This window comes from Diabrotica virgifera, chromosome 3 (genome assembly GCF_917563875.1).
Source record: "Diabrotica virgifera virgifera chromosome 3, PGI_DIABVI_V3a".
Taxonomy (NCBI): Eukaryota; Metazoa; Arthropoda; class Insecta; order Coleoptera; family Chrysomelidae; genus Diabrotica; species Diabrotica virgifera.
The window spans coordinates 118089340-118117244 of NC_065445.1; the positions used below are offsets into that span (position 1 = coordinate 118089340).

A 27905-nucleotide genomic window follows, 5' to 3' on the forward strand; every position below is an offset into this window, starting at 1 on the left:
AAAATTTCATAATTTAGTGGAGTAAGCTTGCCTACGGTTGGACCAATTACAAACGGCGTGGTATTACGGCGCGGTAAATTTGAATTACTCCTCATAATTATTGGGTGTGAATCTGTCGTTTGAGTTTACCCCTTCTATTTAAAAAATGAACCATAGGAGCAGTAAACTCAAAAGACTGATTCACACCAAATAACTTCACTATAAAAATCACCATATTTATCTTCTTTTTTGGTTCACCATGTAGGCCTTCGCCGGTGATCCAGTAATCAGTATCGGACAACTTATAAGACTAATAACAATTCGCTAGAGTTCTAAAATCAACACTTTTTTTTTTATATAAAGGACCAGGCAACACTCCTTATGGAAAAGTGGTCCCGGTCAAATTTGATGAAAGTTTGGTCAATGATACTTCTTGATGTGTAGATTAAAAAAGTCCATGGCACCTGGGTCTGAATAACTACTATTTTCGAGTTACAGCCTTCTGAAGTTATTGGATTCGAGTGCTCGGTTTACGTTAAGTGCACTAATTTACGGTCAAGTGAACGAAAATATTTATTATTAGAAGAAGAGAAACTCATGTTCTTCATACATACTTGCGTGTTGTATATGAATTCGTAGTCAAAAATAGTTGGATCGTATTTTAGTGTTCAGAAAACCTCCGAAAATTCTTCAGAAAACTAAAGAAGTGCGGTATAAAAGGTGCTGCTAGATCGATATAAGCATTATCATGTTTTCATGAATGCTTCTCAGTTATGGAATACCAGCAAAACTACAGTTCCGCCTTATCTTTAGAAAACTACTGAACAGTGGCGGATTTAGGGGGATGGGGGTAATTCCACTCGTAACATGTTCCAGAATAATTAAAGAAAAAATTGTTGAAACATAAAAAAATACATTAGTTGACATGAAACTTGTGCCGCATATCAGATATAAGACAGGTAGAGAACATGGACTTGATTTCAATACAAAAAAAAATAAAGTAAGTGGTAGTTTGTAAATGCTAAATACTAATTACAATTGTCTATGGAAAAATCGGGTTTAAATCATCTTCGACTATTCGTATGTTAACATTTTGCTGATTTAGGTTAGATGCATCATACGTCGTGTTAACTAACGACCTATCAGGATACTTAACATTGGGTTGATGTCTTGCAAAGCTTAAAAACCACAACACACTGGTGATATGAGCACAAGTACCTACAGTTCTCGCACCAGATTGACAGGTACAATAGTACCCGTTAATCGGTTCTTCTACAGGCTCATCTTCATCATTATCTTCATCAACCGTATAGGAAATGAATACTTGGTGTTTTGTAGCTTGCCGAAACCTAGAAAATATTCGAACTCTTATGAATCCCGGTTCATCCATATTCTTATCAATTTGAAACTCTTCGTCATTTTTTATTATTTTATCTTGTATGTAAGATGGTGCCAGTTTAATTTGATATATCCCAATCGTAAGGTCTTTTAGGTAGTCTAAGTCGAAAACAGGAAAGTTAGCAAAATCATGATTATGAAGCCTTCTCCATTGACCATTTCTTCTATATGATTATACCTAAGTATGAATATCATAGTTGTTATAAAAATAACCCTACAAAATTTTTCTCCATAATATTTTGTATTAAAAAGCTCATCATCATTAGCTGTAGAACCCCTGGTGGACCTCGGTCTGTTCGAGAATCCGCTTCCATTCCATTCTATCCTCCGCCTTGGTATTCCAATTTCGTACTCTTAACACCCGTAACTCATCTTCTCTGGTCCTTAAATCGTACTCTGGGCCATGCGCGCCCATACCCATGGGCAGGGGGGGGGGCGTGACCTCCCTGGCTTTACGGGGGCTTTGAATTATATATGATTATTTAAAATATACAAAATATAATCTGCAACATTTTCACGTTTGCCACCCCCCTAAAAAGTTTTTTATGGGCGCCCGTGCTCTGGGCTTACGTCTTTGCGTCACACTATCCGCTATTTGGTTATAAATGTGTTTTGATGGCTCCATCTCGTTCATTTTCGTTAAATCAAGTTATTTCATTAATTCTGGAACATGTTACCGGTGGAATTACCCCTATCCCCCCTAGATCCGCCACTGTTCAGTAGTTTTGTAAAGATAAAGCCGAACTGCGGTTTTGCTGGTATTGCATAACTGAGAAACATTCATGAAAACATGATAATGCTTATATCGATCTAGCAGCACATTTTATACCGCACTTCTTTAGTTTTCTGAAGACTTTTCGGAGGTTTTCTGAAGACTAAAATACGATTCAACTATTTTTGACCACAAATTCATATACAACACGCAAGTATGTATGAAGAACATGAGTTTCTCTTCTTCTAATAATAAATATTTTCGTTCACTTGACCGTAAATTAGTGCACTTAACGTAAACCGAGCACCCGAATCCAATAACTTCAGAAGGCTGTAACTCGAGAATAGTAGTTATTCAGACCCAGGTGTCATGGACTTTTTTAATCTACACATCAAGAAGTATCATTGACCAAAATTTCATCAAATTTGACCAGGACCACTTTTCCATAAGGAGTGTTGCCTGGTCCTTTAGACTAAAAATCTAAAAATTAAAGGAATAACTCAGAAAACAAAAGAAACCGTCGATATAACTTTTTAATTAATGTATGAATTTTAAATGTCAATAGTGTCAAAATTTTATAAATGTTAATAGTGTCGAAATTTCATAATTTTTTAAACTTGCCTGCGGTTGGAACAATTAAAAACAAGCATTACATCGCGGTAAATTTGAATTACTCCTCCTAGTTTAAAAACGAAGATTTTCCCTTTCTGTTCCGTTTGGGGTTGAAGAAATAAGTTGTGATGAATTTTTAGAAACCCAGTTATTACCCAGTTACTACATCCATTTTATACTATAAATTGGGTCGATTGGACGGCCAAGTTGGCTGAGGCGCAGTCGATCGACAAGTTTAGTGGATTTGCGATCGTGGTTCGAGTCCCAGCACGGTCATTTGAAATTAATAAAAAGCCCAACGTCGTAGTATAAAATTCAATAGAATCTACGACTTGGTCTGGCATAAACTGGGGTGGGATAAGGGCTTGCGGCTTGGTGATACTTCTCCATAGATCCCTACCGAAGGGCGTTGACGCCTAATAACGGTGTATACATATACTATAAATTAGAAAAACATCGTTAAAAAACGAATTATTATTAATTTGCGACTTTACAATATGTATTTATCATAAATATGTTTAACTTCAAATTGTGGTTGCCAAAAATGTCAGGTGACGACGCTAGGTGTCGTGTCGTCAGTCATGCACGGAGCGAATTAGTGCAATCATTGAAGCGTAAAATAGGTTTTTACCTCCGAAATTTTTTACTATGAACCGATTTACATGAGATTTTGGAATTAGGCTTATCTTACCCTTAACTTCAAAAGTGATATTGACCCGAACTCCGTTTTCACCCTGGGAATGGTTGCCACCCCTTTTCGGTGTTGGAATTTTTTTTTCAAAGTAACTTAAGATATCGATAGAAGACCTAATATTAAGCAAAAAATGTTGTAGTATGGTATAACTAGACCCAAACCCAGACATCCAAAGTGAAAGTTATCCTCCAACACCAAATTGTTCTATATGGTCCACATTATGTTCAGAAAAATTACACTTTTATAAAAAGGAACTTTTTATAATAAAACCTTTTTATTATTTATAGGAAAGAATATAAAATAATTTAACGATAAACGATTTAACGATAAAATGCTTAAAAATCCAAAAATTACACTCTAATAAAAAGTACTTTTTATAATATCACGGTTTTGTTATTGTTCATGTACATATGTAGGACACAACATGTTTGGAAATAATAATTAACTTATAAAATATGAATTTTTAGTAGGTGTATTAACTGTTATTTATAACTATGATTCCAAAAACTAAACTAGTATAAAATACCACGGTTGTTTAAAATGGTATATATATAATTTTAAGTATATAAACTTTTAATTATTTATTAAAACAATTAAAAAAAGATACGCAACAGCCGGGTTCCAACTGGGGACCTCTCGATCTGCAGTCTAATGCCACTGAGGCACCATCAATTTGTAGATATCGATTTATTAACGTACTTTAAAATATCATTGCATTAGTCACATTTTTAAAATATGTAGTTTGAAATTAAAAAAAAATCGATTTATCCATACAGTGTGATTGGTCAGTGGGGTAAAGCTTTGTAGATCTGTTATAAGTAATAGGTAGTAATGAAAGTTGATTACAAAGATTGTAGTCAACTTTGATTACAGATTGATACAGTAATCGTAAATTGTAAGTTTAAGGGCCGGTTGTTCGAACGCTAATCAAAAATGATCATTATCAAATATTTAATTACTGTCACAACTGTCAATGTCAACTTTGATTGGGTTGCTGAAAACATAATTATTGATTACAATTATGAAATTAGTTAATCAATTATGTTAATAATTGTTATGTTAATTGATTAACTAACCTCATAATTATAAACAATTATGTTTTCAGCAACCCAACCAAAGTTGACATTGACAGTTGGTGACAGTAATTAAATATTTGATAGTAATTATTGTTGATTAGCGTTCGAACAACCGGCCCTTAGACAATTATTCAGCCATGGCTAACTTAAAATTTGGAAAGATTTAGACCGGTAATTATTAATAATTTTGCTCTGAAAAATGAAAATATCTCGAAAACTAATAAATTTACACATAGGGAATGTTATACAAAAATTATAGTATGGTAATGGTAATTTTCGATAATGATATAAAATACAGGGTGTTCTATTTAAAATTATTGAGAAAATAATGTACTTGCGTTTTGACTCACCCTGTATTCAATATAAAGAAAATTAGCAAAACAAACATTTACGAAAATTTTGACAATAAATAAAAAAATATGACGTCAATAAACTATTGACCTTGTGCTTGCTTTTATTTATACAGGTAGTTAAACTTGTTACGATTTTCATATAAAATTGGTTATAACTTTGTAAATACCCCGTATAACATACCAAACCTTAATATTTTTGTAATCGAAAAGTTACGAAGATTTCGAATATAAAATAAAATACAGGGTGTTCTATTTAAAAAAACATAAGTTTGGTCTGCCACTATGTTATCGAACACCCTGTAACATGCTAACTAATTTTGTAATATGAAGCTCAAAGTGCGCTACAATTTTTGTCATTAAGTTTTATCGCTATACATTACTATAACGGATCTACGGAGCTTCACCCCACTATATAATTAATCACCCTGTATAATAGCAGTTAAATATTGCATTGTCAGCTAGTTCTAAGCTATCCTGAAAATTTCAGGTGTCTAGGTAGCCTAGAACTATTTTTAAAATGGATTACAAAATTTGCGGAGTCCGTGACACCAACCAAGCCAAGTATATAAAAAGGTTTTAAAAAGTCACACCATTTTGAGCGTCGGGTTTGGGGGGAGAGGGGGGAGAAATCGGTAAATTCGTAGTTTTTTACGTTTTTCGTCAATATTTCGAAAACTATGCGGTTTAGCATATAACCTTCTATACAAAAATGTTCTACATTAAATTTGAAATAAGAAAGGTCCTCTGCATAATCCTTCTAAAATGAACGGTTCAAAAGTTACGGAGGTAGTATAGTATAATTGGTCCAAAAAAAGGCCTAACCCAGACATCCAAAGTAAAAGTTTTCTTTCAATACCAAATTGTTCTATATGGTCCACATACTGTTCAATAAAAAGTTACACCATTTTGAGCGTCCAGTTTGGGGGGGGGGGGGAAAGTCGGTAAATTAGTAGTTTTTTTTACGTTTTTCGTCAATATTTCTAAAACTATGTTTTAGCAAAAACAATGTTCTACGTGAAATTTAAAACAAAAAAGGTCCTATACATAATTGTTATAAAATCAACGGTTCCAGAGTTACGGAGGGTAAAAAGTGGAGGTTTTCGATACATTTTATATTCTTTGGGCAATTTATAGAAATTTTCTTTAACAGGATTGTGTTTTGTAAATAAAATTTGCTATTTCAGTGGCCGATGATATGTTAGTGATAAACCCCTGAAGAAACGTCAACCTCACCACCCAAAATCATCATCAATTGACCAGATAATATAAAAAGTATCGAAAACCTCCACTTTTCACCCTCCGTAACTCTGGAACCGTTGATTTTATAACAGTTATGTATAGAACCTTTTTTGTTTTAAATTTTATGTATAACATTTTTGTATACCATTGTTTGTTTGTAGACCATTGTTTACGCTAAAACATAGTTTTAGAAATATTGACGAAAAACGTAAAAAAAACTACTAATTTACCGACTTCTCCCCCATCTCCCCCCCCCCCCAAACCGGACGCTCAAAATGGTGTAACTTTTTACTGAACAATATGTGGACCATATAGAACAATTTGGTGTTGGAGGAAAACTTTTACTTTAGAATCAAGTATATTCAAATGGGAAATAAGCCACAATTTTACCTAAAAATGATTTTATTAACGTTTCGACGCCCAAGTCGGGTGTCGTTGTCAAAATACAAAATAATATTAAATAAACAAAAATGTTGTTGCTTAGTAAAAAATTCTTCTAATAATTTATTTAATCTGACTCATTTATATCGGCAATTCAGACACGTATTATACATTTTAAAGTAGACGACTTTAAAAATGATATTGCCAATATTGATGAGTTGCGTTCCTGGGACGACTTTACTAAAAGATAGTTCATTCGATTACATGAAATCAATCCCAACTCAAGAATAGCCGCCACAAAAAATCATAGCATGTGATCTGTCTTTAAAAAGACAACCAAATGCAACGGTGGTACTGAAATTCTCGCGTTAGAGATTCCATAGTAAATCACGAGGGAAAACCAGGAAAAACCTCGTGATACTATCCCGACATCGCAAGTATTTGGGTTTACATTTAGTTTACTCTCAAAACTAATACCAAATTCTGACTTGATATTTTAAATTTTAAATAATACTAAAATACTAAATATGTACTCGATATGTTACTGATATGTAAAATTGTGGCTTATTTCCCATTTGAATATACTTGATTATAAAAATGCCACAAGAAAATAGCTTCAGAACAACATTTTACTTTAGATGTCTGGGTTAGGCCTTTTTTGGACCAAGTATACTATACTACCTCCGTAACTTTGGAACCGTTCATTTTAGAAGGATTATGCATAGGACCTTTTTTATTGCAAATTTAATGTAGAACATTTTTGTATAGAAGGTTGTTCATGCTAAACCGAATAGTTTTAGAAATATTGACGAAAAACTTAAAAAACTACGAATTTACCGATTTCTCCCCTCTCTCCCCCACAAACCCAACGCTCAAAATGGTGTGACTTTTTTCTGAACATTATGTGGACCATATATAACAATTTGGTGTTGGAGGATAACTTTCACTTTGGATGTCGGGGTTATGCCATTATTTGGATCAATTATATTATACTTTTGTATAAAGTTATCAAAAACCCAATACTTTTCAAGTTATTAGCAATTGAAAATTCGGAATTTTCTCACGATTTTCAACAGTTTTTTGCAAATATCTCCAAAAATATGCATTTTAACTACAGTCGGAAAAATGAAAGAATACCCATAAATGATCACATCAATCACTTATTTTGTATTTGCTATCTTTTTCTATAAATAACAAACATTTGTTATAGAAAAAGACAGCAAATACAAAATAAGTGATTGATATGATCGTTCATGGGTATTCTTTCATTTTTCCGATTGTATAATATTATACCGAACAAAATTGTAGCAGGTAAAAAATGAGCAAATTGGTTTTTTAAAGAGTGTTCTAAGTGCAATATTAAGCGAGATATTGAAGATCAAAGCCGTTTTTTATTTTGTGTGAAATTTAATCGATGTATTCAATGCCATCTAGCGGAGAGCGAATAAATTTTATGCATGCTAATGAGAAAGGATTTTATAGTGCTTAAAATAAGCTGTAAAGTGAGCACTGTTAAAAGTCTTTTGTACGTAAAATGAGTGAGCTGTAGTGAAAAAAAAAAGAGGAACACCTAATGTTTTTTTTAAATCAATGGATTTCATAAGTGCCGTTTCCACCAAAATTAAAATTAATCGTATTTCGTCTAGAATCAACATCATTCCTACAACTTTTTTCATTATAATATGTAGTAAAAAACCTTTTATTTTGAAACGGTGAAGGGTCAAAGGGCTCGAGAGAGACTGTGGTTGCGCTACCGCGCGCTCTTTAATCAATCATATCTTTGTCAATTTTTGGGCGGTAGGAAAAACAAACAAATCAAAATTTTTGTCAAAAAACCTATTTTTTTTATTATTACACTTTTTTACGTCTCTTTCATCATTTTTGAAATATTATGAAAAGAAGGTGGTTTTTCTTAAATTCGAAATTTGTTTTTCTTAAAATCGTGATTTTTTCAAAAAATATGTGTTCTAAGGTGTAAACGGAGTTCGGGTCGATATCACTTTTGAAGTTAATGGTAGGATAAGCCTAATTCCAAAATTTCATGTAAATCGGTTTGTAAAAAATTTCTGAGCTAAAAAGCTTCAATGACTGTACTAAATATACTTTTTCACATTTTCAAAAATTAGTTTCCATCATTTTGGGGCAAGGCTCGATAAAACGATGTAAAGAAAGTAGATCTGTTTTTTTTTTCATGCTGTTACAAACATTTTAAAATATTTACTTCTTTTTTTTTAATGCCTTATCCTCCATGATCTTTACTTCATAATTCATGAACTACTCCATGCACTTTATAATTCTAATTATATACCATTTCGTAGATACAGAAAATACTTCTAGTCAAAAGTTAATTACAAAAACATTATGTAAAGAAGGACTTGGTGCAGATCCAAATAAACCTCCCTGTAAAAAAGCCAAGCTTTTAAGGATAGAAAGGAAAAAAGCAAAAGGGGCATCTGTTCAAAAAAACTCTACTCCTGTTCAACGAAAGACCCTAGAAGAGTTTTTGGAAGAAATATCAGTTGATAATAAAAATAAATTAAGGGTGAGTACTCTGTCTTAAGCAAATTAGTAATTTTTGTTCTACATAGATAATGATCCTATAAAAATGAATTGTCATATCAGCTCGAAATACATCTAGTCCAATCAACAGCCATTTTCTCGTGGAATTTTGAGAATCAAGGTCGATTTCCTTGAAAATTTGGATTTAGGTAGTATTTATAACCTTTGTCAAAATCTATCCTACGCCGAAGCGGGCTTTTGCCTTGGGATGAAAACAATCCCATCTAGGGGATGTACATTTTTTCAATCAAAATAACTATGGAAGTCGATAGATTTACCAATTCTGAGTAAATTTTGTTCTATAAATTTTTTTGCAAAGTTGATACTTTCCAAGTTATTAGCAATTGAAACAATCGAATACAAAAATAATTATTTGCTTCGACTATATGTAAGGACTCTGATGAAGGCATATAATACAGACTAAATCCCTAAAAATTTTGTAACTACCTTTCGAATAGCAACACTTTTTTTCAGTAGTCAGTTTATGGGTTTATTCATTCTTGAGTTCATTATGTACTTACTTATAGATGTTATATTTCTTCTCTATGTTTTTTTTATATTTGTTTTTATATATATTTCTCATTTTTCATTGAAAAACTCACGTTTTATAACCGTTTTTCATGAATAATTTTTTATAGAAAAAATCATTAACAAAATTGTAGCTAATAAAAAAACAAAGAGATTCGCATCGGAAAGACCTATGTTAACCCAAAAACGACTGAGTTATTGCTCTTTGAAGGATGGTTATTTTCGAAGAACCTCGAAATGGAGAACCTTCAATCTCAAATAACTCGAATGAGGTGCAATTTTTTAGGAAAACTTAAGAGACATATTTTAGAGTTCATTAAAAAACCTTTCAAATGAGCTCTTATAAAAGTTTTTTGCATAAGAACTGACTGACTTATGACGAAAATAAAGTCGCTCCCTGCTTTTTTTTTGAAATGTTACAATTAAACCCTCGTCATTACAATCCTAATAGAAATGAACTGCTTCCCACTTGAAACTAACTTTATTTAGGTATAATTGATACGATCCATGTGAGTTGACCGGTTTGGAATGCTTAGTTTAGAAAAAATAGTTGGTTAAATCGAAAATGACATTTTTATAATTAAAAGAAAGTGCATTTTTCTTAAATAAACCTAAAAGTATTCATGATACAAAAACAAAACAAAAATTTTCAGTAAAAAAATCCTACAATAATATTTGAAACATTTTTTCATATTATGAATACTTTTAGATTTATTTAAGAAAAATGCACTTTTTTAATTATAAAAATGTTATTTTCGGTTTAATCAACTATTTTTTCTAAACTAAGCATTCCAAACTGGTAAAATCACATGGATCATGGATCGTATCAATTATACCCAAATAAAGTTAATTTCAAGTGGGAAGCTATTCACTTCTATTAGGATTGTAATATTGTTTAATTGTTACAGTTCAAAAAAAAAAAACAAAAGCAGGAAGCGACCTTATTTTCGTCATAAGTCAGTGAGTTCGTATGCAAAAAACTTTTATCAGAGCTTATTTGAAAGGTTTTTTAATGAACTTTAAAATATGTCTTTTCATTTTTCCCAAAAAATTGCACCACATTTATTTCTTTGTGGTCAATGTATACAAAGAATGTACCAAACCTACTGTTACGTTTCAACCCTCTATTATTACTTCTAGTTTTAACCAAACTCCCCATTTTATTTAAACTTAATCGACTTGGGGTTTTGTTATTTCTCAAAATATTTCGATGTATATCGAACCCGGACCTTCCGCGTCATAGTCAAACATTTTTCAACTAGTTTTTCTTCGATACTTGATTAAAATGTTATAATGTGTATAACACTGTATGTTTTACAAAACCTCAAGGAATGGCAAATGTTTGTGACATGTAAATGATTGTATTTTTTTCCCTAGATGTGCCTTATACCAACAAGTGTTCCTAATGCCTCCTGGACAGAAGTGGAAGATATAGAGTTTGAATTGTATAAAAAATATCAAATGAGTATTCATAATGATCCACCTAGTAAACTATCATTGCATGGTTTTAAAAGATTTTTGGTGAAGTCTCCTTTAAAGGTAACGATTCCGGTAGATTAATTTTTAAAAAGCAGAGCAAAATATATACTACGATCAAGGAGACTTCTCTTCGGATGTGTAATTCCTTTTTGTTAAATTTTTCAAATACATGTATTAAGAGCAACTCATATAAATAAGTAACCATTATTATTACCAGGGCCGCGCCAAGACTTTCAAGCGCCCTGGGGCAAGTAATTTTAGGCGCCCTTTTCCTCCTTCTTTTGTAAGTAGTTTTTGTAGCTTAGTGAATCGTTATACGGTATACCTACAAACTATTTTTTTATGTGTTAGGAAAGTATCATTATCATCATAATCTAACCGTTATCGTCCACTGCTGAACATAGGCCTCCTCTAAGTTTCTCCATGTCTCCCAATCTTGAGCTACCAGCTATCCAGTTCCCGGCAGTTCTCTTTACATCGTCACTCCAGCGCGTTGGTGGTCGATCTCTGCTTCGTTTAACCGATTGTCCGCCGGCGGTCGCTATTCCAATAATCTTCTAGTCTAGCTGTTGTTCGGTGTTCTTGCCACATGACCTGTACATATCCATTTCTTCTTTGCTACATGTTCTACTATGTCTTTGATTTTTGTCCTTTGCCTGATATTATTTGGTATTCTGTCTCCTTGTGATTCTTAGCATGGCACTCTGGGTAACCCCTATTTTCTGCTCTTATATTTTCAGCAGCAGTAAAGTAATATTATACTGATAAGTTATTATGAATACTATAAATATTTACAAAAAACAACGATTGCATTATCAGAGAACAAATAAATATATAATTATTATTACTATAGTTCATTTGCTCTGTATATTAAAGAACCGCTTGGATTGACATGACATTTGGCATACGCATAGCTTATTTATATCAAAGAAAACAATTGATATCGGGTCGTCGGGGATGAAAAAATATACGTTAAAATTAATTCCGGAAGTGGATAAATTGACCAATTCGAAGCAACTTTAGTTCCATATATAGTTTTTTCACTAAGTCAATATTTTTCGAGTTATTTGCGAGTGAATATGTTCATTTTTCAACATAAAAACCACGGTTTTAGACGGTTTTTCGCAAATAACACAAAAAGTGTATATTTTATTGAAAAAATGTTCTTAGCAAAATATAGGTTATAAATAAATTAAAAAAACTTATGCACGCATGAACTCGGTAGATCTAGTAGAGGAAGAGTTGTAGCTCGAGAAAAGTGGGTTCTTATTCGTCAAATTCCAAATCGAACATTTCAACGTGAAATAACCAAAAAATGAAGCACTTTTCGGGCAAAACTCGTTATAATGTTTTTAAAGTCTTTAGAAAAGCTTTATTTTTGTTTTTTAAAAAAGTTTCTAGCAGCAAAAGTAAGCCAGTAACGCTGAAAATAAAGTTGGTCCTTTTTTTTGGTCAAAAACATTACAGCTTTAAAATTTACTTCACTTATGTATATTTATATGATCTGGAAGTTTCACCATTTCAGAGTGCTCATTTTTATTAAAATCGTGCTCGTTTTAAATTAAAAAAATAACTAGAAATTTTGAAGGAAATGCCTTTTTTTAAAAATTTTTTCCAAGAATATATTTTCGATAAAATACTTACTTTTTGAGATATTGTAGATGTTGACTTGGGCACGTGGTACTCGCTAAGGCAAAAGCACACGTCGATACAATAATCATTTTCTTCTTTGATATGTTGGCTATGTGTATGCCGAATTTCATGTTAATCCAAGCTGTTCTTTAAAATTCAGAGGTTTTGCAATATTTTACCGTGAGTGAATGGAGTAATAGTTCAGTTTAGTGAGAGAAATAACGGTTCGTACACTTAGGGGATCAAAGTAAATAATAACTGCTATTTTTGTATCTACCTACGATTGGTAAATTTTCAATTTTACAAGATAATAAAATATTAATATTTCTGGTAATTTCGGTATTGTCAAATTTTTTTTTCGGCAGCCTTTTTGGTCGCCGGGGGCACCGCCTCTCTCCGCCCTTATGGACGGCTCGGCCCTGATTATTGGATAGAGCACCAAAACTGTCAAACATGTTTTAAATCGAGGAGTGTAGTGCACATAGCACCGCGCAACAAATAGTTGCTAAAAATTTAGGAACTCTAACGAACAGACGAAGCCATATAGCAATAATGACAAAAGTATTCAAGATGGCGACGATGAAAAGTAACCAGTATCTTGATATCAACTAGATCAGGCTCAAGCAGACCTAATCATCAACAAACTGGAATAGGCAGTGGATGACGCTCCTATCGGAAGTCAGACTTAACTTCTATACTTAGTTGCCTAAAACTAATGTTTGCTGCAGGTGAACCTCCAACATAGTAAGGCAACTTTGGCAGAACTTACTATTGCCATGAGAAGATACGATGTAGCTTTGATACAAGAGCCCTGGGTTTACCAGAGCCAAATAAGAGGTCTATGGGACATTGGTGAAGAGTTTATTGGTATATACCGGTATATAGCCGGTATGCGAAATTTTCGAGGACTTGTATAATAGTCAAATGACATGAAGGGTACAGGGGAAGGACGGTAATAGTCTATTTGGATTTATCTGGAGCACACTGAAAATTAAGATTTATTAACTTGTTATAAAGTCAATATAATATAATATAATAATATAAAGTCAAATATAAGTCATAATATAAAGTCAAAGTAATTATTATTTTATTGTTATTCTTTAAATTTGATTTTATAAAAAGTTAATAAACCTTAACGTTCACTGTGCTCGAGAAAAATCCAAATGAACTATTGCCGTTCTTTCCCTGTACCCTTCACATGACATCCAGCTGTTGAGGAATTTCTGTCTCAGGGATTTTTTTCCTAGTTTTTGGCCTTTGCAAAACCATTTTCATTGGATCGCAGGTAGCAAGTGATTCCAAGAATATACCGTACCCATCCACAAGAGCTGTTCAGATGGTACAGACACAGGGTTCCAGAATTCTCAGTTCACAGTCATGAATGAATGAAAAAAGCTCATGACTCAGCTATTTACCCTATACCAATATTCGATATTTCGATTATGTTTTTTTTGTGCCAAAATATTTGTCAGTTTAATATTAATATTCACCCTCTACGACTCATAAACACCCATACACACACAACGTAGCGATAGTTTTTTGCAGTAAATTATTTATAGTTACAAAACTTCTTACGTTTTATTTCTACGTACCTTATCTCCTCATTTCCTCATCTCATTTGGTTTTTTGATTGTTTGATTATTTACGTGGTATTTCTTTACGTTTGAAGGAACAATTAACAATAAAAGCAATTAGTTTATAATTATTTAAATTTGATAAAGTCCAAGAACTCTACAAGTTATATAGTTCGCTAATTTAAGATAATAAAAGATCTACAATTTGATCAATCTAGACTACGTCGATTAGGAACTGGAATAACCGGTACTAGAACGCTGGCTTTCGGAAAAAGGCAAGACATTTTAGAATAGTACTATGATGAATATATTTTTCTTCTTTTGGCATCATAATCATGGATGGGTCTTTGCCTGTCTGGCTATGTCCTTCCATTCAGATCTATCTTGTGTCCTTCTCCATTGTATTATATTCATGGTTTTCTGGTCGTTTTCCACGTCGTCATTCAATCATCGCGTTCTGGCCTTCCTTTTTTTGTCTTGCTATCGACTTCTATTGTAATATATTATTTGCTGTTTATGCATCTTCTTGTCTCTGGACATGTCCCAGCCCAAGGGCGGATCCAGGACCGATTTTCGGGAGGGGCCATAAACTTCTTTTGGGGAGGAGTACCAGAGGTACGGGGGGTAATTTTTAAAAATTAGGGTTACAATGGTGAGTTTTAAGTAACTTTTCACACACTTTGAGAAGTGCCTTAAAACTCACCATTCTTGCCATAGTACCGATTCCTACACATTTCTTCGGATCCAAGTGCAGTTCTTTCAACAAGTTTAACACTATTTTTTCCAATGCTTCTCCTGCCAGGAGTTGTTGTTTCCTTCTTTCTTGATTTTCACTAATTATTTTTAGGTTCTCATAAGCGTCAATGAATTTGACAAAGTCTTCACGAATGTTGTTATTGTGTATGTATCCCAAATTTAGAGAAAGCTGTTCCACGTGGGATATTATCGTCGTTTATTAGCAGTCGTTTCGTCAAATATTATTTGTTCAATTATTTCTTCACCACAACATGTTATTAATTGATTTTGACTGCTGCTACTAATGCATGTTGCTCAGGAAGATGCTGTGGATAGGTGTTATTTAAGAGTCTCATCTCCTGATGCGATTTTAAACCTTAACACTGTGGTGCTAAGGCAAACCCCGATATGTCAAAAAACGTGATTTTGCAGCAGATGAGTTTAAAAGTTCGCGGTGTTGTTGTAATAGTGGACATATCGGAAACAATTTTGTTATCTACTGGTTACATGGATGCGTTTAGACATGTAGGGTTTTGTCATCACATTTTTCATCGCTCAATGTACATATTGGCATTAAAAACGAAAAATCGATAATTTTTGACATATCGGGTTTTGCCTTAGTACCACAGCAATTCCCCTCATTCCTAGGTCCAGCATCTTCGTCCAGAAGCATAAGGCCATCATCACGATGGTCTCTTAGAGGAATATTTTGCCGACCTAAGAACACTATAGACCCTACTATTGGTCGTAGTCTTTCTTTATTTTTTGTTTCTGTTTAGACCTCTGAGAGTCTATCTGGTTAATAACTGACTTTTGAGGGTTGCGATAACTTTTTAGAAAATCCAGCTCAACCTGAACGCACTCCTTGTGGTATGATGTTTTTTCATGGGTTTATATGACTCCGTCTTTGCTCATGAGTTTGGCGAAAGATGTTAAAGGTTTCGTGACAAGGCTTTGGGCTGTCATCCCGTTATTGTGACCATATTTTTTATTAGAAAAATGAAACGCAATATTTGTAAAACAATTCCTTTTGACTGTGCGAAAATACCAACCAACTCCTTTGTTCTAAGTGCTAGTGACCCAAGTAACGCTTCACTTCTTTTTTATTCTTTGTGTGTATAGAATATGGAAATTTATACGATTTTGATGGCTGTCAAGATCGTTCTAACAATTGGCACTCTGTAAAATTATCAACATTTTGATTTATAAAAAGCCCAAAAGTCATTCTTGAAGCTTCTCCGTTACTTCTTTTTTCAATTATAGTCCAGAAAACGTATTTATCCCCTGTTTTGTACATATATATGTGTTTAAAATTAAAAACATTTGAACTGCTTCTTCTTCTTCTTCGCGCGACTAGGATTACTCCTGTTTGTCTTCTGTTTCAGTTGTTGTTGACTGTACATTGTCTTTCCACCTTTTCGGCGGCCTTCCAACGGGTCTTCTGCTATACGGCTTGCTGTTTTTACAGATGTTCGCTAATCTATCTGGTTCCATTCGGTTTACATGTTCGTTCCAGTTTTTCTTTCTTGTTTTTATCCACCTGTTAATATTTTGAATTTTGCATCGTTCTCGTATACTTCTGTTGCTTTGTCTGTCTCATAATGATATGCCCGCTATTAATTGATCTTAATACTTTCATTTCGATATTGTTGATTTGTTGTGTCGTCTTTCTTGTATCGGTCCTTGTCTCCGCTGCATATGTTAGGATAGGTCTTACTGTTGTCTTGTATATGTACTTTTATTTTGCTTTCCGTGGTCAGATATTTGTTTCTCCATATGGTTTCTCGGGGGCAACCACTTACTCTTGCCGCTTTTATTGCTTGTGTTGTGGTCTCTATTCTTATATTCCTGCAAACTGCAGGATTTGAACTGCAAATATTTAAATTTATATTATTCTAAATTCTCGGAGGGGGCCATGGCCCCCTCCCTGGATCCGCCCTTGTCCCAGCCATGACAGTCTTTGAATTTTCACAAATCTTACAATATCAGACCCTTCATTTAGTTTATTAAGCTCGTCGATTCTCCTGATTAAGTGCCGTCTTCCTCTTGCACCGAAATTTATACTTTGCATTCAGAAATTTATACTTTTAGTTTGAACTTAGCAGATTTTGATTCTAAGCTCACATAATATTATCCTAATTCCTCATTTTGAACTGCTTTTAGGCGCAATTAATGCACTAAAAGTAGGTGTTAAACCACTTTGATAGGAAAACATACAAAATATACAAGAAAAAAGTATTTTTATTATTCATAAAACTATGAACATAGCGGGGTTTGATTATAACGTTAACATTCCAGTGGTATTTTTAAGGGGATTTAGAACGTTTTGAGCCGAAACATTATGCCTGTGCCCTGTGCCTATAGATTAATAGGTACTTGCACTTTGAAACTATGTAAAAAAAGGGGAAAACGAAAAATTTAGGATTTAGCAGGTTTTGATTCTGATGGATCGTAACAAACAAATCGGGATATTAACAAATGCAGATGGTACCACTATAACTGAAACGCAAGACAAATTACGTAGATGGAAAGAATACATTGAACACCTATTTTATGACCAAAAAGTAGAACAATTAGAAGTTGACGGAGAAACCACGGGACCAGAAATAATGAAAGAGAAAGTTATTTATGCCATAAAACACAAAAGGTAGAAAAGCTCCAGGACCCGATGAAATACCAATTGAACTATTGAAGATAATTGATGAAGATAATATTGATGTCTTGGTAGACCTTTTTAACTCCATATACAAGACGGGACACATACCCAAAGAATGGTTTCTCTCAACTTTTGTAACGATTCCAAAAATCACAAATGCTAAAGATTGCAATGACTATGGGACAATTGCATTAATGAGCCGCACATTGAAAACCTTCCTTAAAATCATACATAACAGAATCCACGTGAAATTAGAACAAGAAATAAGTGATTCACAGATGGGTTTTAGAAAGGGTCTAGGTACTAGAGAAGCATTATTCGGAGTCAATGTTCTGACACAACGATGTCTGGATATGAATCAGGATATATATTCTTGCTTCATAGATTTTAAAAAAGCTTTTGACAGAGTTCAACATGAAAAGCTTTTAAGTATTCTTAAGACCAAAAACATAGATAGTAGAGATCTACAAATTATATCGAATCTGTATCAAAATCAGAAAGCAAGAGTAAGAGTCGAAAGAGAACTGACAGAGGAAGTAAGTATACTTAGAGGAGTTCGACAAGGGTGCATACTTTCACCACTCTTATTCAACGTCTACAGTGAAGTGATATTTCAAGAAGCTTTATTGGATATTGTGGAAGGTATTTTGGTCAACGGAAATAGCATTAATAATATTATATATGCGGACGATACGGTCATATTTGCAAGTGACATGGAAGATTTACAGTACATAATACAACATGTATACAATGCATGTGAAAGGTACGGACTGCAAATGAATCTCAAGAAAACTAAATCAATGATATTCTCAAAAAAACCACAAAATGTAGATAACCTGATCATCAATAATACAACGATCGAAAGAGTAACAACATATAAATATTTAGGAACGTGGCTAACCGAAGATGGAGATCAAACAAAAGAAATCAGATCTAGAATAGAAATGGCAAGAAACACGTTCATAAAATTGAAGAACTTACTTTGCAACCGTAACCTTAATCTAGAGATCCGCACAAGAATGCTACGTTGTTACGTTTTTTCTAGTTTACTATACGGCATGGAAGCGTGGACAATAAAACAGTCTGACATCAAAAAATTAAACTCCTTTGAGATGTGGTGCTACAGGAGAATCCACAGAATATCGTGGACTGAAAAAGTAACTAATATAGAGATGTTACAAAGAATGAAGAAAGAATGTGAAGTCATAAAAACTGTTAAAATTAGAAAGATTCAATATCTGGGTCATATAATGAGGGGCGAAAAGTACATATTACTTAGGTTAATTATGCAAGGGAAGAAAAACCCAGGACGATGCAAAATATCCTGGCTAAGAAATTTGAGAGAGTGGTTCGGTTGCAGCTCCTTAGAAGTGCGGCCAATAAAATTAAAATATCGATGGTAATATGATCGGTCCATGGTATTTTTAAAATTCTCCTAAAAAGCCACAGCTCAAAAGCTTCCACTTTCGCATTAAATCAACATTAGCAGTCCAAGCTTCGGCACCATAAAAAAGAATAGAGTGGATATAACATTTTACCATCCGATATCGGATTTGCAGAATGGTTACTCAGAAATTTCCTCATCTACAAAAAGATTGCTCTTCATTGCTTTATTCTTGATCAAATTTCTGATTTAGATCGTCCGTAATCCAGACTTCTAAGTGTTTCATTTTGTCCACTTTTTATCATCATTTGATGTGATTGTTCATTTTTTATCTGGATCCTTGTTATGGCTTTACCCCTTTTACTGATAACCATAGTTTTTGTTTTAAAGCTCTTTTCTTTATGTACAAGCTGATTCAGTGAAATGGTACGATTTGACAACGCTGCTGACGATAAAATAGAGGAGCCGCGGGCTTGTGACGTAAACGTTGTAAATATTGAGAGTGGGAAGTTTAGTTATCATGAAAATGTGATGGGGTGAACAACGCGCAGTTGCTGTGAAATCCTATTACAAACATGGTGAAAGTGTTGTGCTTGTACTACGAGCACTTCGTTTACGCTCCCATTTGCCGCCCCGCGCTGCAGTTCCGTCTAACATGGCTATTAAGACTTGGGTTAGGACCTTGGAATGTGGGGTTCTACATCACAAAAAAGGTGGCAGTGCCAGAACTGCTCGAACACCACATAATATTGAAGCCGTGCGAAATTGATTACACGTGAGTCGTCGCAGGGATCTTCAAGGACTCGCGTGTAATGAATCTCGCACCGCTTCAATATTCTGTGGTGTGCGAGCAGTTCTGACACTGCCACCTCTTTTTGTGATGTAGAACCACTACTTTCAAAGTTCCTAACCCAAGTCTTAATAGCCATCTTAGACGGAACTGCAGCGCGGGGCGGCAAATGGTAGTGTAAACGAAACGCTCGTAGTACAAGCACAAAACTTTCAACATTTTTGCAATAGGCTTTCACAGCAAACGCGCGTTGTTCACTGGACGACGTCTCCATGATAACTAAACTTCCCACTCTCTAGACTTACAACGTTTACGCCGCAAACCCGCGGCTCCTTTATTTTATCGTCAGCAGAGTTGTTAAATCGTACCATTTCACTGAATCACCTTGTATAAAAGCTCTAAACTTAAAAAAATAAACATGATTATAGATCACCGTGGAGCGGATGTCAACGACCAATGATACATTTAACTTCAGTGCCAATTTGTATAGAAAATATCAAATCAAAATTCACCAAGATACTCCTGAGGAATGCGACGAAGAGCAGTTTTTTCATTTCCTGGTCGAATCACCTCTACAGGTAGATGTTATTTTGCTCTGCTTTTAATACAACTCTACACTTTACCAATTATGGTATTGTATTGTGTTTTAATAGGGCTTTTCATCGATTGTCATTTGTTTCGAGCTTCTGTCATGTGTCACATAATATTAATATATCTACGTCATACGTTTTTGGTTTGTCATCATTGGTATATACCAATAACGTATGACGTAGATATATTAATATTATGTGACACATGACAGAAGCTCGAAACAAATGACTGTGAATGAAAAGCCCAATACAGCCGTCTTAAAGCATTTATATTATGTTCCTAAAACACTTGTAACTTGATATAGCTATTTTTTGGAACAACTTAATTTTTGTGAATTGTTTAATAATTTAGAGTGTTGTCAATTTCTTGTGTGCTAACCAAACTCTAGAAAAGAATTTTTCTAGATTTTTTTTTGTAATTGACTATGTTCACCTGACAACAATCAACCTTGATCTTAACTATACCCTGTTTTTAAACTATGGTTCATTTTTTAAATAGGAGGAGTAATTCAAATTTACTGCGCCGTAATGCTTATTTGTAATTGGTCCAACCGCAGGCAAGCTTACTCCACTAAATTACGAAATTGTGACACTATTAACATTTATGAAATTTTGACACTCATTTAAAATTAATAGGTTAATTAAGTATATCGGCGATTTTTTGTGTTTTCTGTGATATTCCCTTTTCTTTTTAGATTTCTTGTCTGCGTTTATATAAAATCAATTGTTTTTAGAACTCTTTAGCGATGTATTAGTAATTTAATATTTATGGATTACTATCAAAAGCTGACATGATCAACCAAAAAAGAAAACGAATCTGGTTATTTTTCTAATGACATTAATGGGTGTGAATCTGTCTTTTGAGTTTACTAGTCCTATGGTTCATCTTTTAAATAGGAGGAGTAAACTCAAAAGGCAGATTCGCACCCAATGTCACTAGAAAAATAACAATATTCATCTTATTTTTTCGTCTATCATGGCCATCGACGGTAATCCATAAAAATATATGATACTCATACGTCGCTAAACAGTTCTAAAAACAACTGTTTTTTATATACAGTGATGAGCACTCGAATAACCGGCAAAATAGCACAAAAGATGGAATACCTATTAAGTTGTGAGATAAAAAGAAATGAAAGTAGTCGAGCTGGGAAATTTAGCGATATTAACCTTTAAAATTACATTATATTGATTGTTTTCCACCTTTACACGTATCAGAGGAGTATGTCAACTAAAACTGTCAATGTGACAGTGGTAGTTACCAAACTCGTGCGGTACGTCTAAAGGTGGGAAACAATCAATATAATGTAAATTAATAGGTTAATATCGCTAAATTTCCCAGCTCGACTAGTTTAATTTCTTTTTATCTCACAACTTAATACGTTTTCCATCTTTTGTGCTATTTTGCCGGTTATTAGCGCGCTCATCACTGTAAATGCAGAAAAAATATAAAGTGAAAAAAAACCTATTAACCTATGAATTTTAAATGCCAATAATGTCAAAATTTCATAAATGTCAATAGTGTCCAAATTTCATAATTTAGTGGAGTAAACTTGCCTGCGGCTGGACCAATTACAAAGAAGCATTACAGTCGTAGGCATAATAAAAATAGGTCAAACCGACAAACAGGTGTATGTTCTCAAAGAAATTGAAAGTGTGTAAAAAAATTTTAATAATCAGCTAAGTACTTTCAACACATAACGTGACATCATCAGAGCTTCCTAAAAGGACATTTAAGATAAGAGATTTTTTATATAAACAAAAGATTGAAAAAACTTACGTCCTCTTATAAATCCTTCATAGAAGAGCAATTGTTAAAATTCACATGATAAATCATGGATACTGGGCAAAAGCCACAGATATCGGGTATAAAACCCTTAAAATTAAAAGTTTATCACATCTAAATTCTATTTTAGTTTAAAATTACAACATGGCTGCGTCAAACCATTGTGAGTTCACGTGAACAGCTGAGCACTGTCATTCATTAAAATGATAAAGAAGGAACCACTATCTTATGTGCCCTCTATATTGGTAGGTAAATAATAATTAAAAATTAATTAAATTGAAAATGGCTAAAAAGCCATGTGTTGGTTAAATGAATTCTAAATGAAGATACTAAATTTTAAAGTTAAATTTTCAAAATTAGAATTATTGATATTGAAGTGAAATGTTAACGTGTATGTAAGTTATCAAAATTCTTTTAAAAACAAACCATTATGGTTTGACCAAGTGTGAAAGTAGATGAAAACAAACCAAGGAGAAGTCTCATTTGTCAGGTTCAGAGTTCGAAAGCTGTTATTTTATAAAATTAACAATTTTACCAATAGATTAAGTCAAATCTCAAATATTTTACTTATATGCAATCAATGAAAGAAAACTCAAGAATACCGAAAAAGTAATGTTCAAAAAACCTACAGCAATTGTTGGGTATACTGTATACTAAACCAAAATTATTAAAAAATTATTAAAGAAATTTCTTAAAGATAGGATCAAATTTACAATTTAATTGAATCTGAGTGTTAACACAGTTTTGAGGATTTCTTTTCATTTCTCTACTTATTTCTAGATCTTCTAGTAGATTCATTTTAGTATAGTTATTATTGGGTATGCTATGTAGGATCCTACTATCTCTTTGGGGACTAAAGCTGTGTTTCGATGCATGCAAATGATGACCAAAGCTAGATTTATCGATCTTTGAACGATGTTCTTTAATACGTGTATCGATACGATGCGACCGTTGGATACACGTATTAAAGAACATCGTTCAAAGATCGATAAATCTAGCTTTGGTCATCATTTGCATGCATCGAAACACAGCTTTAGTCCCCAAAGAGATAGTAGGATCCTACATAGCATACCCAATAATAACTATACTAAAATGAATCTACTAGAAGATCTAGAAATAAGTAGAGAAATGAAAAGAAATCCTCAAAACTGTGTTAACACTCAGATTCAATTAAATTGTAAATTTGATCCTATCTTTAAGAAATTTCTTTAATAATTTTTTAATAATTTTGGTTTAGTATACAGTATACCCAACAATTGCTGTAGGTTTTTTGAACATTACTTTTTCGGTATTCTTGAGTTTTCTTTCATTGATTACATATAAGTAAAATATTTGAGATTTGACTTAATCTATTGGTAAAATTGTTAATTTTATAAAATAACAGCTTTCGAACTCTGAACCTGACAAATGAGACTTCTCCTTGGTTTGTTTTCATCTAACTTCTTTCACACTTGGTCAAACCATAACGGTTTGTTTTTAAAAGAATTTTGATAACTTACATACACGTTAACATTTCACTTCAATATCAATAATTGTAATTTTGAAAATTTAACTTTAAAATTTAGTATCTTCATTTAGAATTCATTTAACCAACACATGGCCTTTTAGCCATTTTCAATTTAATTAATTTTTAATTATTATTTACCTACCAATATAGAGGGCGGATAAGATAGTGGTTCCTTCTTTATAATTTTAATGAATGACAGTGCTCAGCTGTTCACGTGAACTCACAATGGTTTGACGCAGCCATGTTGTAATTTTAAACTAAAATAGAATTTAGATGTGATAAACTTTTAATTTTAAGGGTTTTATACACGATATCTGTGGATTTTGCCCAGTATCCATGATTTATCATGTGAATTTTAACAATTGCTCTTCTATGAAGGATTTATAAGAGGACGTAAGTTTTTTCAATCTTTTGTTTATATAAAAATCTCTTATCTTAAATGTCCTTTTAGGAAGCTCTGATGATGGCACGTTATGTGTTGAAAGTACTTAGCTGATTATTAAATTTTTTTTACACACTTTCAATTTCTTTGAGAACATACACCTGTTTGCCGGTTTGACCTATTTAGAAGTGTGTACAAGTCATACAGTCTGTTTCAATATATAATAAAAATAGACTAGGTAAGGTATGGGCCGCCCTGTGCATCGAGGTGTAACGCCGATATCAAGGACGTCATTGGTCAATATTCATTTTGAGTGCTCTAGCCATCTTTGTCACATGCGCGGGATCGCTTGGTTAAAAGAGATAGATTGACCACCGACCGACTGCCCGCGCGTTACGCTATTTTGCTTAGTATGCCTTGTATATCCTTAGTGTCCTTATTATGTCTATGATTACAGCGCGGTAAATTTGAATTACTCCTAGTTTAAAAACGAGGATATGTCTATTCTACTTTCATTTTGATAGCGTTTTCATTTTCAATCTATATTTGGAAATCTTTTAATATTTTAAAATTGTATTACCGGCATTTATATACAAATGCCACGTAGTACGTTCTTTAACGGTAAAATATTGCAAAACCTCTAAATTTTAAAGAACCGCTTGGATTGACATGAAATTTGCCATACACATAGCTAATAAGTTAAAAAAAAGTGATATTGTGCCGATGTGTGCTTTTGCCCTAGGGGTGAGTTTCACCCCCCTGTTGGGGGTGAAAAAATATATGTCCAAAATAATTCCGGAAATGGATAAACTGACTAATTCTAAGCAACTTTTGTTCTATAAAGTTTTTTCACCAAGTCAATACTTTTCGAGTTATTTGCGAGTGAACATGTTCATTTTTCAACAAAATAACCACGTTTTTAGACGGTTTTTCGCAAATAACTCAAAAAGTAAGTATTTTGTCGAAAAAAACATTTTTAGCAAAAATATAGCCTGTAAAAAAATGAAACAGATGGTGTGTATATGAGGTCTCTATACGTACCAGAAGCAGAGTTACTAGCTAATGAAAATATGTTCATATTCGTCAAATTCCAAATCGAATATTTTAACGTGATATAACCAAAAAATGAAGAACTTTTTTAAAGTGTTTAAAAAAAGCTTTATTTGTGTTTTATAAAAAAATTATAGCATCAAAAGCAAACAAGTTACGCTCAAAATAAAGTTGGTCCCTTTTCTTTGGTAAAAAATCAGGAAAATCACCCCCTAATTAGCATCTCAAATGAACTTATTCGTTACCATTTCACAAGTTTCTTTACTCGTGGATGTATTGTTTATATGATCTGTAAGTTTCACCGGTTCAAAGTCCTTATTTTTGAAAGGGCTGTAGTTAAAAGGGCTTGAACGATTCACCAATCACGAGTGTATGCAAATTTAGAAACACCAAATCTTAACCAATTTTTGTCTTTCAGAAAAACAAAAAAATACAAAGAATTTTTAAGCTATTTTGAAAAAAACATTTTTTTCAAAATTAAATTTTTTAAAAAGTTTACTTTAAAACCAATTTTTTTCAACAAAAAGCACTTTGAATTAATAAAACTTACAGATCATATAAACACAACATAAGTAAAGCAACTTGTGAAGCGGTAACGATTAATTTCATTTAAGTTGCTAATTAGGGGGTGATCTTTACGCTTTTTTTGGCAAAACAAAAGGGACCAACTTTATTTTGAGCGTAACTTGCTTACATTTGATGCTTGAAACTTTTTTATAAAAACAAAAATAAAGCTTTTTTAAACACTTTAAAAAAGTTGTAATGAGTTTTTCCCAAAAAGTGCTTAATTTTTTGTATATTTCACGTTGAAATACTCTATTTGGAATTTGGTGAACATGAACCTATTTTTCATTAGCTATAACTCTGGTTCTGCTAGGTGTAGAGACCTCGTGCATAAACCATTTTTTTTATTTTTTTACAGGCTATATTTTTACTCATAACATTTTTTTCGATAAAATACTTACTTTTTGAATTATTTGCGAAAAACCGTCTGAAAACGTGATAATTTTGTTGAAAAATAAACATATTCACTCGCAAATAACTAAAAAAGTATTGACTTTGTGAAAAAAGTTTATAGAAAAAAAGTTCCTCAGAATTAGTCAGTTTATCCATTTCCCGACTTATTTTGGAGATATATTTTTTCAACCCTGAGAGGTGGTGAAACTCATCCCCAGGACAGAAGCACACACCGGCACAATATCATTTTTTTCTTTGACCTGTTAGCTATGCGTTTGCCAAATTTCATGACAATCCAAGCGGTTCTTTAAAATTTACAGCAAAAACCGTGAAAGAATGTACTAACGATTGTGTGAGCAATAATTACGTGTGATATGCATAGACATAATAAGAATAGACAAGGTAAGGTATGGGCCGCTCTGTGCATCAGGAGGTGACGTCAATATCAAGGACGGTATTGGTCAATATTCACTTTGAGTGGTCTAGCCATCTTTGTCTGTCACATGCGCGGGATCGCTTGCTAAAAAGAGATAGATAGACCACCGATCGACTGCCTGCGCGTTACGCTATATTGATCAGTATGCCTTGTCTATCCTTATTATGTCTATGGTGATATGTATAATAACATTTTCTGACCAAATATTGTTTTAGCCTAAAAGCTTCCCGAACAATGAAGAAGGTCCCGGATATGGATCATTTCACCAACAGTATTGGTTGAATGAAAAATTAATTGCAGTTGGAGTTATAGATATATTACCCAAAGGAGTTAGTTCCGTTTATTTTTTCTACGATCCTGATTACGCTTGCTTAACGTTAGGAACATATGGCTCTCTAAGGTAAATAAAAGTAATTTTCTAATTTATAGGAAAAAGTCAAATTTTTCTTTAGTAATAATAGTCTTCCTTTTATACCGCTAACGCTTGGGATTATAGCAGGGTAGTCTGCTATCTTTAGGGCTTACGGTATACAAGGAAGGTAACAGGGCTAAGGGCCAGTGCTACGCTTCAATCACTTACGCGAGTTTTACCCACGGTACCAATTTAATTCATGCTGAGTAGACCTGGGGCGTGTAGACCTTTTTAAAGTTGTCTAGATTTTTTTGCCGGGGATTTGATCCCCGGCCTTCTGTGTGGAAGTCAGACAACCTATCGCTTGAGTTATCCGGCCCGCCAACAAGTTTTCCTTTAACCATTGTATAATGGTTTTACAATGATTTTAATTATTTAGCAAAGGTCGTTTATTTATTATTTCGCTATGATAGGGGCATCAACAAAGAGGGTTCCTTTAAATTAAGAAGTAAGGGGGTATTTAAAAAAGTTTTTGTGCTACTGAGTGAAGGGTCTTTCCAGACCATTCAGGTCTGGAGGTATTAAATTTAAAAAAATTACTTTTGACTAGTTTACGGAATATGGCACACATCAATGCTTAACCTTCACTCATGAACATGAAAACATTTTTTACAAGATCAGACCTTAGTCTAGAGCTCAGAATCCGAATGATCAATTTCTGTCTTGCTGTATGGCTATAAAAGTTTTACTAATGAACTTTGAAACAAAAAAAAAAGAATAGATGCCTTTGAGATGTATATACAGACGGATGCTGAGTATTTCATGGCTACAAAAAGTTACTAATAATGAGTTACTTCGGCGCATGAGTAAACAAAAAGAATTACTAAGAATAATCAAAGAAAGGAAAATACATAGTACATGTGGTGAGACTGCTCCCGTCTGAAAAATTTGTGATTGGGTTTCTTTGTGGATTTCTATTCAAAAATGTCCCCTTTAACCTTTAACTACCCGCGCATCAAGATGTAACATAACTACACGCGTGGCGTACTTTATAAGCCACAAGA

At 33.3% G+C, this 27905-nt stretch overlaps 1 protein-coding gene across 4 annotated transcripts in view; it reads left to right on the top strand.

The window, feature by feature from the left end:
• LOC126881258 (arginyl-tRNA--protein transferase 1) overlaps nt 1–27905 on the top strand; it is a 71212-nt gene that overhangs the window by 24333 nt on the left and 18974 nt on the right. The window contains exons 4-7 of one of the 4 annotated variants that reach the window (XM_050645423.1): nt 8763–8986; nt 10909–11070; nt 20210–20359; nt 26705–26889. In XM_050645423.1, coding sequence (XP_050501380.1) covers nt 8763–8986; nt 10909–11070; nt 20210–20359; nt 26705–26889 — 721 coding nt within the window. The remainder of the gene's footprint in view (nt 1–8762; nt 8987–10908; nt 11071–20209; nt 20360–26704; nt 26890–27905) is intronic. The other 3 variants (XM_050645424.1, XM_050645425.1, XM_050645426.1) reach the window with 3 other exon arrangements.